This window comes from Carcharhinus amblyrhynchos, chromosome 25 (genome assembly GCF_965287045.1).
Source record: "Carcharhinus amblyrhynchos chromosome 25, sCarAmb.v2.hapA, whole genome shotgun sequence".
Taxonomy (NCBI): Eukaryota; Metazoa; Chordata; class Chondrichthyes; order Carcharhiniformes; family Carcharhinidae; genus Carcharhinus; species Carcharhinus amblyrhynchos.
In genome coordinates this window covers 12,687,053-12,702,131 of record NC_137348.1, presented here as the reverse complement: position 1 = coordinate 12,702,131, position 15,079 = coordinate 12,687,053, and the positions used below count along the sequence as shown (strand labels likewise).

Below are 15,079 nucleotides of genomic sequence, written 5' to 3'. Positions count from 1 at the left end.
TTTCCTGAAAATATGACAGTTCTGTGGAGATTGTGTATCTCATTAATTAGGATTAATTGTTTTGTAGTTAGAATATTAGTTTCCTATTAAGTAATGTTTAGTCTTTGTAACTTTTAGTCTGTCACCATAAAAGCCTTAAAATTTGAAATCTTGTTGTGTGTTTGTTAAGCTAGCCACTGGGAATTCAAATATCTTTTAAAGTTATCAGTGTCCACAAGAATCATAACACAAAGAAACTTGATTAAAAAATAACTATTACAAATAACATTGACATGTTTGTTAAGCACTTTATCTCGGGAAAACTCTGACCTGTCCACTAGTGGTAGGGAGAAAAGTTGTTTTTTCTTGCATTAACAAGTGATCAAGTTCCGTGATGGGTAAAAAATCTTCCAATTTAGTTAGTGAACTTGCTGCAACACATGGATCATGTGCAAACCTAGGGTAAATTTGATATCGCCAGGAAGACGTGTTTTTAAAAGAAATCTTCCTGGCACAAATTCAGTCACACAGAACAGCTTGTTTATTGAGTAAGCAACTTTCACTGAATATATTTCCCACATTAGCTGGCAGTTGTCAGGATAAGTAAACTGCTCATTTGAAATCTTGCTTAAATATGTTACGCTTCTGTTGAAAATTGATCCAGATATTTCAATGATGAGATAAGCATTGCATTGCAAGATTTGTGTCGACTTGATTACTCATCACTAATGAACTAGAAACACTTAATTATGCAATCCATGTAACATCTATGCTCATTGTTTTACTTAAGTTTGTTTGCATGTATATGGACTGACTTGGGTGATAAATTATTTTTCTTGGAGTGAGAGTTAGGTGTTGTAGTTCATTAGACTCTGGTCTTTAACATCTGTTTCTGGCTTCAAAATCAGCCCACACTAATGAGAAGTCTTTGCTTTTTCTGCTGGCAGTCACAGTCCCATACAAAGTGCAATTTAAGTTTCTCAATCCCATGTCTAATGTGGAGATGCCGGAGTTGGACTGAGGTGGGCACAGTAAGAAGTCTCTTGCCACCAGGTTAAAGTCCAACAGGTTTATTTGTAGCACACAAGCTTTTGGAGCACTGCTCCTTCATCAGGTGAGTGGAGAGTTGGGTTGGCCTAATGGGCATAGTCCTATAAACCAAACTATCCCAGCTTTCTTACTAATTGTTGCTAAATTGGAAAACTTTTGCCCAAGGTATCATTTCATTGTTTTTACCTAGCAAATGAAAGATTAAGAATGGAGTTTAGGCTAGTTATTGCAGATTTGGCAGCATTCAACACTCAGTTTGCACACAATGAGATATAAACAGCAAGCATGTTTGTTATGTCCTTCATCAAAGGAACACTCACTATCTGACCAGTCTTCCATTTCACATATACTTAGCCTTTGAGTGAAATTGGTTTGTTTTGAAGCTGGTAGCAATGGATATTCTATTCCATCGGGCATTGTGTTGTCCTTTACTGGTCTACTTCACATAAATCTGACCAACTTAATCTAATATTTCCATCAGCAGTTTACAGCTGGATTATAACCTGTGTTCTAGTGCCAAATGTATAGATTTTTAATCTGTTGTCTCTTCCCTCCTTTTGTTCATTTTATAACCACAACTACTGCCTAGTTAGTTTTCAACAGCTGCTTTTCCAATTAACACATTTTGTTTTCTTCCATGCACAATTAAACTGGCAAGCAGTCAGAAATCCCCTTGGGTATGGCATGTCAATATTTAACAATGAGATCTTTATGAATGGATCTAATTTTGTCTTTTATTTCACAGCTGGACATTTGGTCTAAATCCAATTACCAAGTCTTTCAGAAGGTGGGTGCCCTTCTATCGTTGTTCATCTGACTTTATGTAATTTTGGTAGATGATTGGAAAGTGTGTGGATTGCTACAGTAGAGGCCAATTTTTACTTCCAGAAGCCATACGTTGACAGTGTGCAACCTTACAAACATGTAAACAAGGAGCAGGAGTAGGCCAGTCAGCTCCTCAAGCCTGCTCTGCTTCTATTTAATAAGATCATGGCTGATTTGAGTTTTCTCCCCATGCACGTAAGTGCCAGCCACGGTCATGGTGCCACTGGGAAGCATTCCCATAGGATGGGATTGAAGCAGAGTCAACTGCTTTCTTTTTGGCTGACTTTCAGCCATTGTTTCCTCTGCCAGGCTCCACGTAGTCTATAAAGCTGCAACATGACTTGCCAATTTTTAAAATCAGTGCCCTGGCCGGTGAAGGCAAGCATGCAATATGCCTTCTTGACTACCTTCTCCACCTGCATTGTTATTTTCAGTGACCTGTATACCTGTACACCAGGTCCTTCTGCCTGTCAATACTCTTAAAGGTTCTGCCATTACTGTATATTTTCTATTTGTATTAGACCTTCTAAAATGCATTACCTCACATTTGTCTAGATTAAACTCCATCTGCCACCTCTTCGTCCAAGTCTCCAACTGTTCTGCATCCTCTGATGGTCCTCATCACTATCTGCAAATCCACTAACCTTTGTGTCGTCCGCAAACTTATTAATCAACCACAATTTTCCTTCAAATCATTTATATGTATTACAAACAGCAAAAGTCCTAGCACTGATCCCTGAGGGACACCACTTGTCACAGTCCTCTATTCAGAAATGCAACATCTCGTCATAAAGAAAGCGGCAGTAGTATCTGTTTAAGCAGCCTGTACGTACTGTGGGGGTAATCTGTTAGCATTGCTGGATTTTGACAGCAGCCCTTGAAGAAGGGCCTCAGCAGGACTCGGAGATCCCACAAAACTCAGTTTTGGTGTTTCAGTCTGCCAGTGATTGGACAGGGATCAAGCATTCAGGAAGAATTCGGGCAAATTTCAGTCCCCCCTCAGTACGTGAAGTGGTATCTAATCATCTCAGTAAAATCAATAAATATGGTTAAACAATAATGAGATTCACAAGTCTCTTCGTTTCATCATTTTATAATTTTTGCAACGCAGATGTTGCTGTTTTGAATTTCACCTGTGAAGTTCCCAGGGATAATCTATCTTGATGAATAGAGGGATTTTTGTGTGGTCCTTTACCCGTTATCTCAGGATGTCTGTAAAAGAGCAATTCACCTAATACCATTCCCTACCTTCACCCACAGCCCTGCATATTCTTTCTTTTGAGATAATTATCCAATTCCTTTTTGAATGTCTGGATTGAACTTCTCTCCACCACACTGTGAGGCAGTACATTCCAAATTCTAACCACTTGCTGCATGAAAAAACTTTTCCCCATATCACTATTGCTACTTTTGTCAATTACCTTATGTGCCCCCTGGTTCTCAATCCTTTTACCAAGGGGAACAATTTCTTCCTGTGTACTCTGTCTAGACCCCTCATGATTTTGAATATCTTTATCAAATCTCACCTTAACTTTCTCTTCTCCAAGCAAAGCAGTCAAGCTTCTCCAAACTATCCATGTAACTGAAGTTTTAAAAAAAGAAATATAGTTGGAAAGATCATGGGAATGAAACTAAGTAGATAACTTTTAAGGACCAGATCCATAACTCCAAGTATTTTATGAAATTAGCCTGAATCCTAAATTTTCCATTTAATTTTGGCATTAGGGTGAGCATAAGTGTTCCACTCCAGGTATGATTCAAGTGACCCACTAGGAAGCTTTTATCAAAACAAATGTTATTGAAGAACACAATGTTACAATAAGAATTAGCAAAACTTTCACCAATTAAAAAAAACTTAAACATGACAACGTTTAATTCTTAACAGCTAGCTGTCTCTATTGTTCCAATTTAGCAGTATCCCCCATAGACACAAATCCCTTCTTTAAGGGGAACCAGTAAGCACAGAAACCAAAAATGCTTACATAGGTACTAGATGGCCAACCATTTGGCACTTCTGGAGAGTGATCCAGACAGACACCTTCTAATTCTTCATGCTGCAACTTCCAGGGAAGCTCCATCCCAAACAGCAGAATCTGAGAAAAAGGCTTATTTCTTGGTAGATTCCAGTCTCCACATCAGAAAAAGCAAGAGATACAGAGAAAGCGACTTCTCCTTAAAGATCCCCAAAACGCAGACTGCATTGAGTTTTCTGTGAAAGCCCCACTCTATCATATAACCTTCCCTGTCAATTGAGCTTACCTGTCAGTCAACCTCATCAAACACTATTCTGCAATATCCTAATGGAAAACACAAAACAATAGAACCCTGCATTAATTCAGATCAAAACTAACACTGCATCAATTAAGAGCAATTATCTTGCTGCAGTAGCAATACAGTGCTGCTGGCTTCAGACAAAATGGCTCTGATAAAATGGAAGAGATTAGTAAATGCATTCAGCACAGAAACATGATGAAAGTACATTTCTTAAAGGCACAGTATCATCACATTTTTAGAGAACCAACACATTCACAAAGACCAAATGGTCCTCTTGTGCTGTGAAATTCTGATATAAAGTAAGTAGATGGTAAATTTCATTAATTGCTTTTACAAAATAGTGTTCATATGTTGAAAATTTGGAATAATGATAGAAAATGCTGGAGATATTCTGTAGGTCTCCCAGCATCAATGAAGAAAGGAGGAATTCACATTTCAGGGCAATAACCTTTCTCTGTTCACATCTGCAACCTGACATTTTGAGAGTTGCTACCATTTTCAGTTCTCTGCATCAATACTTCACTATTTAGAGAAAACTTATTTGTGATGAAGTGAAGTGAACTGAACCGAACCATATTAAAACCTATGGGATCAATCTTTAAGTGCAACTGAATGGCCTGCAATTCTGCCTTCATAGCGAGGGGGATTGAATATAAAAGTAGGGAGGTCTTGCTGCAGCTATATAGGGCATTGGTGAGGCCGCAGCTGGAGTACTGTGTGCCATTTTGGGCGCCGCACCTGCGCAAAGATATTTTGGCCTTGGAGGGAGTGCAGAGGAGGTTTACTAGACTGATACCGGGGTTGAGCTATGAGGAGAGGCTGAATAAACTGGGCTTGTACTCGTTAGAGTTTAGAAGAATGAGGGGAGATCTCATTGAGACGTATAAGATGATGAATGGGATGGATAGGATAGAGGTGGAGAGACTCTTCCCGCTCAAAAAAGACAGTAGGTCTAGGGGGCACAGCCTCAAGGTAAAAGGGGGGCGGTTTAGAACGGAGTTGAGGAGGAACTTCTTCACTCAAAGGGTGGTGAATCTCTGGAATTCTCTGCCCGTTGAAGTGGTGGAGGCTGCCTCGATAAATATTTTTAAGACACGGGTTGATGGGTTTTTGATAAGAGAGGGGATTAAGGGTTATGGGGAGAAAGCGGGAAAGTGGAACTGAGCAGCGACAGATCAGCCATGATCTTATTGAATGGCGGGGCAGGCGCGAAGGGCTAGATGGCCTACTCCTGCTCCTATTTCTTATGTTCTTATGTTCTTATTCTCCTAGCTCAGCTATCTTTCCTAGTTCCAAAGGCAGCAACCTTAAAAAGCATGTCAATGCAGAAATCTATCAAAAGTTTACCAACAGTTTCTAAGCATCTGACACAGTTCCAAAAGGCTGACAACTTATGAACAGCCCTTATGATCATCTGACAGGTGAAAATAAGGAGTTTCTTATGAATGATTAAATGGTGAAATCCAGATGTTTAGAGCAATAAATTTTTAATGCATGTTCAGAAAGTCTGTAGCATGCTCACCTGAGAAAATGGTATATTACATTAAAAGTTTTGAGTGCTGGTTTATTTGTTTACTTCACTTTAATGTTTCCTGTGTAATGTAAAGGGAAACAGTGATGTTTGTATTTTCACCAACTCTGTGTCATCTGCAAATTTGGAGATATTACGTTTAGTTCCCCCACCTAAATCATTAATATATACATAGTGAATAGTTGGGGTCCCAGCACTGATCATCGCGGTGCCCCACTAGTCACTGCCTGCCATTTGGGGGGGAGAAAACCCATTTATTCCTAACTCTTCATTTCCTGTCTGCCAACTAGCTTTGTATCCATCTGGATACAATCCCATTTCATTTTTGCTTGCTAATCTCTTATGTAGGATTTTGTCAAAAACCTTTTGAAAGTCCAAATAAACCGCCTCCACTGGCTCCCTCTCATCAACTCTATTAGTTACACCCTTGAAGAATTCCCTTGAAGAATTCCATTGAATTTGTTGAGTATGATTTCCCATTCATAATGACTCTGTCCAATCCTGCCACTGATTCCAAATGTTTTGCTGTAAAATATTTGATAATGGGTTCTAGAATTTCCCCCCCAACCGACATGAAACTTACTGATCTATAATTCCCCGTTTACTCTCCATCTCCCTTTTTAAATAGTGATGTTAAATTGGCTACTCTCCAGCCTGCAAGAACTGTTCCAGAGTTTATAGAATCTTACAAGATGATCAGCAATGTACCCACTATTTCTTGGGCCACTTCCTTAAGTACTCTTGGTTGTAGATTATCAGGCTGTGGGGATTTATCAGCCTTCAACCCCATTTCCCCAATACCACTTCTCTACAAGTACTGATCTCCCTCTCACTAACCTCTTTTTGTTTCCCAAAATTTCTGGTACCGTATTTGTCATCCTTTGTGAAGACAAAACCGAGGTATGTATTCAGTTGGTCAGTCAACTCATTTCCCATTATAAATTCCTCTGTTTCTGACTGTAAGACATTTGTCTTCACCAATCAGGGAACACAATCCCAGTTTATTCACTCTCTCCTCATATCAACACCCTAGTAAACTTTTTCTGTACTCTCTCCAAAGCCTCCATGCCCTTTTGGTAGTGTGATGACCAGAATTGCACACCGTGATCAAATGTGGCCTAATCAACATTTTATATAATTGTAACACAATTTGCCAACTTTTATACTTGATGCCCAGTCCGAAGAAGGCAAGCATGCCATATGACTTCTTCACCACCTTTTCCACCTGTGCTGTCACTTAAGGATCTGTGGACCTGCATGCCCATGCTCCTGATAGCTCTGCAATTTATTTTGTAGCTCCCATCTGAATTGGATCTAGCAAAATGCATCACCTCGCATTTATCCAGATTAAATTCCATCTGCCATTTCTCTGCCCAATTTTCCAGCCTATCTGTATTTTGCTGTATTCTTTGACAATCTTCATTACTGTCCGCAACTCCACCAATCTTAGTATCATCTGCAAACTTGCTAATCAGACCAGCTACGTTTTTTTCCAAGCCATTTTTATAACAGCAGAGGTCCCAGCACTGATTCTTGCAAAACACCAGTGGTTACAGATCTCCATTCGGAGAAACGCCTTTCCACCTGCTGAATTCTAAACTGTTCCCAATCCTCAGGCCTGTTATTTTTCTTAGTCAATTTGTTTTCCTCTGCCTTGGATTTAATACTATCTCTAATTTCCCTCATAAGCCATGGTTTGGGCCACCATTCCAATTTTACTATTGCTAATGGCGGAGAAATGAATATACAGTTGTGTCCAGAAATTACTTGGGCATACTGTGTATCCCCAACCAGACCACTGATTGTGTTTGAAGGCTTTCTAAGCTTGCCACTTTGGCTGTATTTTTTCTTGCTCCTTCCTCCCAGATCTACAAAATCTCCTGTCTCATTGATGCTAAGATCATAATAAAAAAAAATTTGTTTTGCTTTGTAAGCTGTTTTTCATTTGGTGTTAGATGTTGGCTGTAAGTTTGTGTGTGAGTATGCATGTATGAAGCGAAGCAAGTCATTTCCTGCAGAGAGCCAGGAGCCCCCTAGTTAACTTGTAAAATTAATGAAGACTGTAAGCCAGAACTCAAACAGGAAATAGATATCTTTTTGCTGAAGGCATTGTTGTTCAAGTAATTCTGTTCTCCATCTGTCCCCAAGCTTCATATTTTTGTTCCTGTATAGTAGTTGCTCATCGAAGATTATTCCCATCTCTGTGGGTTTCGATCACATTTTTGATCTTTCAGAAGAAGCTTTGTTCTGTTTTAAGAGCGCGCGGTTCTCTGTTTGTCATATGTTCCCTTCTGTCCAGTTGTGCCAGAGCTGCTTTTATCTGGTTTGCAGAGCCTCATTAATTGCAATTTACAGGCAGGCAACATATGCGCATGAATCTGTCCAATTTTCTCATTTTAGGCAAATGCCCTTTCATGAGGCTTAGTGTATATGCAAGATGGGGTCAGAGGAGCATTTACAAAGCATTTTTAAAATGAAAGAAATTGTTGGAAATTGAAAGAGTAAAATCAAACGTTCATTGTGGCTATACCCATGCTGCGATCAAAACTAACTCTTCCAACTGTTAACAGATATTTGTTACTGAGCTCTCTACTGAAAGGTCCTGACTCTAAACCACAGCTTGTTAGGTTTAACAGAAAATGGGCAAACTTCAGAATATCTTCACATAGTCTGAGCAATGCTTTGGATGTCACAAGGGAGTATGGTGGCCCTGTGGATTATATACTAGCTATTCACTTTTGGAAACTGGGTTTAGAGACCATTCAGACAGATGGGGAGATGGCACAAAATTTCCCTTAATTCAGCACTGTTTAATTGATTTCAGTCCAAGAGTCAGCTCGGCTGATTGAGAATGGAAGTGTCACAATGATGCAGTAGGAGGTGTTCATCGGAGGCTGAGGCTGTGACACACTGAGTAAAACAGGCAGCTTTATTGTGTATTTTAATGTTTGATCCTGATCCTGGATGCCTAAAATATAGTCATCGATTCCTTTGTGATAACACCCTGACCTTGATTAGAGAAAAAATCAACCTTCCTCTAATTTGAAGTGGGAGCTAGGCGTGGGAGAGGAAAGGTAGGAGCAGCAATGGCCAGAACATTGCAAAGATCACAATATTTCTTGGGCAAATTTAGTGGCACCCAATCTTGTTGGTGACTCTCACTTACACTGTGGTGGAAGAAAAGAAATGTGAAAGAAATAGGTGCTTCCAATCTCTATTCAAGTAACAGAGCTTATCTTGATTGTTGTTCAAATAAATAGTGTTTTTAACAACTGCCTGCAATGACCACTTTGTACATAGTTGGCTTACAAAATCCTTTTTTTCTTATGTGTCCATCCTGCAACTATATCAAAAACACCACAGCTGAACAGTAAGTTGTCAGGTGGAGAATCTTGTTTGTGTCATAATGTATCAACTACAGAAAGCACTTTCACCATTGATCACCATCATGATTCCTACAATAAAAAAAGACAGAACGGTAGAAGAGATTATACTGTTAATCCCACAATATGTCATTTGTTTTCAAAATATGCCTGGGTACTCGTTGCAAGCCAACAATTATATTATCTCCTCAATGTTAGCAATCAACTTCCTTTCTTTTATGGTTCACATCAGCCTGTTTTGAGTAAGCACAAGACTTTATAATGTAGTATACAGAAGAAACATTATCGACATAGTGCTTGTCCTAATTATTTATGGAAAGCAGGTCTTTCTGTCAGTCAAGCTCTTCAACAAATTATTGGAAACATAGAACCTAGAAGCAGGAGTAGGTCATTCGGCCCTTCAAGCCTGCTGCGCCATTCATTTTGACATGGCTGATTATTGAATTCAATATCCTGATCCCTCTCTTCCTCTTCCTTCCCCCCCCCCACCCCCTCCTGCATATCCCGTGATCCCTTTAGCCCCAAGAGCTATATCTAATATAGAAACATAAAAAACCTTGCTTCTTCAGCATATACTATCTACATCATAGGTACCGTCACCTTTCCATATTATGGCTGATAGATACATTTACCATGTTTGTTATCCAATCTCCTAAAGATCTACTTTAATTACTTGTAGCTAACATCATTACTGGCATGTATTTCTTTGTGCAGCATTTTGCATAGAGGACAAGTTATGCATTCCCCTCAGAACACCTCAAAGCCATTTTTTTTATTGGAAAGCCTTTTGTGCAAGTGTGAAGTTGTCCACTTTGGTAGGAATAATGGTAGGAAGGACTATTACTTACATGGCGAAAAACTGCAGCATGCGACGGTGCAGAGGGACCTCGGGGTCCTTGTGCATGAGTCGCAAAAACCCAGCCTGCATGTGCAGCAGGTGGTCAGGAAGGCAAATGGGATACTGGCCTTCAAAGCGAGGGGGATTAAATATAAAAGTAGGGAGGTCTTGCTGCAACTGTACAGGGCACTGGTGAGGCCACAGCTGGAGTACTGTGTGCAGTTTTGGTCGCCGCACTTATGCAAGGATATTTTGGCCTTGGAGGGAGTGCAGAGGAGGTTTACTAGGCTGATGCCGGAGTTGAGGGGGTTGAACTATGAGGAGAGGCTGAATAAACTAGGCTTGTACTCGTTAGAGTTTAGAAGAATGAGGGGAGATCTCATTGAGACATATAAGATGATGAATGGGATGGATAGGATAGAGGTGGAGAGGCTCTTCCCGCTCAAAAAGGACAGTAGGACTAGAGGGCACAGCCTCAAGATAAGGGGACACAGTTTAGAATGAAGTTGAGGAGGAACTTCTTCACTCAAAGGGTGGTGAATCTCTGGAATTCTCTGCCCGTTGAAGTGGTGGAGGCTGCCTCGCTAAATATATTTAGATAGGTTTTTGATAGGCAAGGAGATTAAGGGTTATGGGGAGAAAGTGGAGCTGAGCTGCGACAGATCAGCCATGATCTTATTGAATGGCGGGGCAGGCTCGAGGGGCTAGATGGCCTACTCCTGCTCCTATTTCTTATGTTCTTATGTTTCGTGGTGTGCAGAAGTTCAACTGTTGACCCTCCTAACTTCCCTATTTATACAACATGGATCCCTCCAGATGTCCAACCATTCAAATCACAATAGTGATTTATAAAGCGATCTCAGCCTCCAGATTCAACTTCTGATTGTAACAACTTCTCGTTTTCTATATATTCGCTCTAGAATTAACTTGCATTCAGAGGCTGAGGAACAATTTAGCAACTTGACCATTTTTTTGTAACAGTTAATACTGGGTGAAAACACAGTGCTAGGTATATATCTCACCTTAATATATAAGTAACAATATGCTATTCTTTGTTAACTTGTGCTATACCAATAAAGCAGTGTCTTTTCAAAATCATTTATTTTTAATAACCTGTGTTTATTACCTAAATAGTTCCATCTACTGTAGACGAATGCCATAATTCTCAAAACGTCTCGTTCTCTGTCTGAAGGTACAGACTTTAGCAACACTTTGGTACTTTGTGTGTAAGGCTGAGCATTGAGTACTGATGGTAGCACAGTTTCCTGTGTACCCTAGAGATTTGAATTAACATATGAAAGGAGGCAATGTTCCCCAAATTTGTCAATTCTTTGATGTAACAAACTAAAGTTAATACCATTGCCCTAAACTCCTCTACTCAAGGTTCACAGCAAATGTCCACAAATGCTTGCTTCCAACGAGGGTCAGTCTATAATGACCAAGAGCAGGAACCCTGGCAGAGTCTGTCTGAAGTGTTGCTCCCCCAACTGAGATGAGCTTGTTGCATAGTGCATCTGCTAACAACTAAACATCCAGGGAATAACACTGTTTCCATGGCTAGAAGAATATTTCTCATTCCGTGTGCTGACAGACCTACTGAGATTGTCCAATATTTTCTGTTTTTATTATAGTAGAAGTGGGAGGTTGGGTAACAAAAACTGATTTTAAGAAAAGCTTTCTGAAAAGCAAATATTAGAAAAGCTAATGTTGTAATTTATTTTGGTATTGTTTGCAAGAATGATTTCACTTCAATACAGTTTTATATGAAAAGATGTTTTTCCATTATATGTATTCCCAGTAAAAATAAATGAAGAAACTGGAAATGAAGTGGAAAAATGCAAAATAATTTTGCCAGGAAATTATATTGTTGGTGGGCGAGAACTGTTTTGGCATTTGATTGGTTAATCTTGTAGATCTGTACAAACTTCTCTGTTTAGAATCTTGTTCAGTGCACACACTTGACGCAAGTCTTGTTTTATGTCCTGTGCGATGAAACTGCAGAGAGTTGTGGATGGTGCATTCTATATCTCATTGCTGTTTTTTTTCCTTTGTCAGGTGACTGACCATGCCACAACAGCGTTGCTACATTACCAGCTGCCTCAGATGCCAGATGTAGTTGTCAGGTCTTTCATGGTGAGTGACGCACAACCTGAAATGAACTGCAATTCTCCATTTACGTTTTAAAAATGAATCCCCTAGCAAGATGACAAACCACAAATAATAAAACTTTCAACACCTAATAGGTCCCATTGTAAGCAGATCTGTATCTCCCACAGTTAAGTACTTGATTCCAGCTAACAGGTAGCAAGTCCACAGCCCATGTAAGTTCAGGTTTTGTCAGTCATCTCCCTTGTACAGTAAATTGCAGGGTAATCACAATAAAGTGACTTGGGAAGGTAGAAAAAGATTACTATTGCTAGTCTTTTCTCCCTAATATTCCCTCTTATTACTGGCTGATCATACAGTGGCTCCAACAGTGTTCATTGAAAATCAGCTATCAACACCTTGCCCTTCCAATGCTAGAGCATGCATGTGATGAGCATTTGATGTTATTTGTTATTGTCACATGTATTGGGATACACTGAGAAGTATTGGCTCTTGCGAGCTCTACAGACAAAACATACTGCTCATAAAGTACATAGGGAAGAAGAAAAAGAGAAGGCGCAGTCCCAAAAACTGTTGAAAGAAAATAGTGGTGGTTGCAAGAGGATGCTGCACACAACAGTAAATACTACAATTATGTTTTATCTTTGGAAAACTGGTTACTTGGTATTTCATCTCTTTTTATGAAACTTGTGTCTGCTGCTCTTCACAGGTGTTGATAGCTGATTTTTGTCAGACTTTTGACATCCTAGTTGAATAGTTAATAGGAGAGAGGAAGCTTTGCGATCACTACAATCAGTGTATCTGTAACAAAAAATGTTTCTCTAATTGCTCATCCATTTTTGACTATGTAAAATGACTTGGGATAAAAATGTCTAAATGATATTGTGGTAAAAATCAAATGTCCTGAGTCAAAGTAACTTGGAGGATTGAGCTGAGAGGTTCTGAAAGATCTGTTTTAATTAGGGACCCTTTAATTTTTTGAATTTATAAAGTATTTTGTTGAATCAGGGGATCATTCCCAATTTGTGTCAAATCCATGTTGCATAGAAACATAAAAGATTGGAGCAGGAGGAGGCCATTTTGCCCTTTGAGCCTCCTCTACCACTCATTACAATCATGGCTGATCATCCAACTCAATAGTCTTATGCTGCTTTTTCCCCATAACCTTTGATCCCATTTGCCCCAACTGCTATATCTAGCCACCTCTTGAATACATTCAATGTTTTGGCATCAACTACTTCCTGTGGTAATGAATTCCACAGGCTCACCACTCTTTGGGTGAAGAAATGTCTCCTCATCTCCATCCTAAATGGTCTACCCTGAATCCTCAGAGTGTGACCTCTGGTTCTGGACTCTCCCACCATCGAGAATTACCTAATTGCACATGGAAGGAATATAGGGATAGTATTCTGGATATACTGATAGTATCTCACCAGAACCATTCATTTCTTGTTTGCATCTAACTGAGCCACATCTGTGACTGAACCCATTCTGCTAGGCTACACATTCTTCTTTAGATAATTCCTTGATGTCTGAAGAATCTAGTCGCATGCCATTTAGCAGATTTAAGAATGTTCTTCTGATCACCTTGTCCATCAATAGCCTGCCTCGTCTGAAGAGCAGTATGGAGGAATTTCCATGTTGTGCCATCCTGCTTGGTGCTAAGTGGCTGAATGTAGAAATAAAGAGAGTGATTTATTTGAGGAAAAGGTAGAAGAAACTTTAAAATGTTATCAATGATGTACAAAATCTGGAACTTCACTCAGTCAATTTACTGATGTGCTTTAAAAACTATGACCCTGGATATTTTCCAATTTGCAATATTGTGTGTGTGAGGAATGGAGGAGATGGGGCACCAGACAAGTTGCTTCACTACAATACCAGTGACTGAGGGTTAATGTTGTGTTTAATTTTGATTTACCTTAAAAGAAGGGATAATTTGCTTCATGCAGTTTTTATTTCGGTGGTATCACATTTAATAATAATGTAATCTGCAAGATTAAAAGATGGTAATTCAGGTTGTTCACTCACCAATAGGATTCCTGAGGGCTTTACTGAAATGTAGCATTTTACTAACATCTAGTTTCAGAAGGATATGCAAGTTATTAATATTTTTTTCAGGCTGCAACTGACATGGCTGGAGTCCCACATGGTGGAACAACTAATTAAAGAAAGCTTTATAAGCAATAAACAGCCCAGACATTTGAATATGAGTTGGATTTGTATATTTTTAATCTGTGACAACTTTGTTGTCATTGTGTCCTCATTAATATGAAACATTGCCACCTTTTCCACCAGTATCAGTGTCAGTTAGTGGCCAATAAGATACAAAAGTCAAGTTTCCAAAGTCGATGCCTTTAATGTCACATTTGAATCCCTAAGAGTTGAACCCACCAACAGTGCGAACCAACTCTCCAGTTGTCAGAGTAAGTACTTAGTTTGACAGTACATGTTTACTGTGGCCATTCATTCGTGTGGAACTGACTTGGCACTTTTCCTCTGTTTTACTGGAGAACACTCAGCACCTTAACACTTTGTGAATCACTTTTTCCCATGTAAGTGAATGAACGTTATACAAACAAGATGATTAGGTAAGACATGTCATCAGCCTTCAGCAAAAGAATTTACAGTTACTTACAAACCCGTCCTTTGATTAAGGACAAATGTTTCTCATATTCCCGTTACTACTTGTGCAATTATAGTCAGTTAGTTTGAAAACACAGTATTCTTTCTTGTGCTAGTAAATTTCTGAAGTTCTGTCGTGTGGAACTGTTTTATTCTTTCATGGGCCTCACTGCCTAGCATTTATTATCCAACTCTAATTGCTCTTGCCCTTGAGTTCTGGTCCTCCTCTGACTTTGATGTTGCTATTTCTAATGCCTGGTAGGATGTGAGCTAAGCAAGAGTAGAAGTTGGGAGTGTTCAAATGACATTTCTCGGCCAATTCCTGGAACCTTAGTGACTGCTGTATTTTGATTTGTGGCACAGGGGTTATGCAGGTAGAAATGAAGAATAGAGTCACAGAGTCAAAGTTTTACAGCACAAAAAGAGGGCTTTCGACCCATCATGCCTGCACCAGCTATCAAGCATCTA

General features: G+C 39.4%; 1 protein-coding gene across 1 annotated transcript in view; it reads left to right on the top strand.

Annotated features, from left to right (window-relative positions):
• Positions 1-15,079, top strand: part of med27 (mediator complex subunit 27) — a 273,176-nt gene that overhangs the window by 252,714 nt on the left and 5,383 nt on the right. The window contains exons 6-7 of the mRNA XM_080212045.1: positions 1,775-1,816; positions 11,936-12,013. Of these exons, the coding sequence (XP_080068171.1) occupies positions 1,775-1,816; positions 11,936-12,013 (120 nt within the window). The remainder of the gene's footprint in view (positions 1-1,774; positions 1,817-11,935; positions 12,014-15,079) is intronic.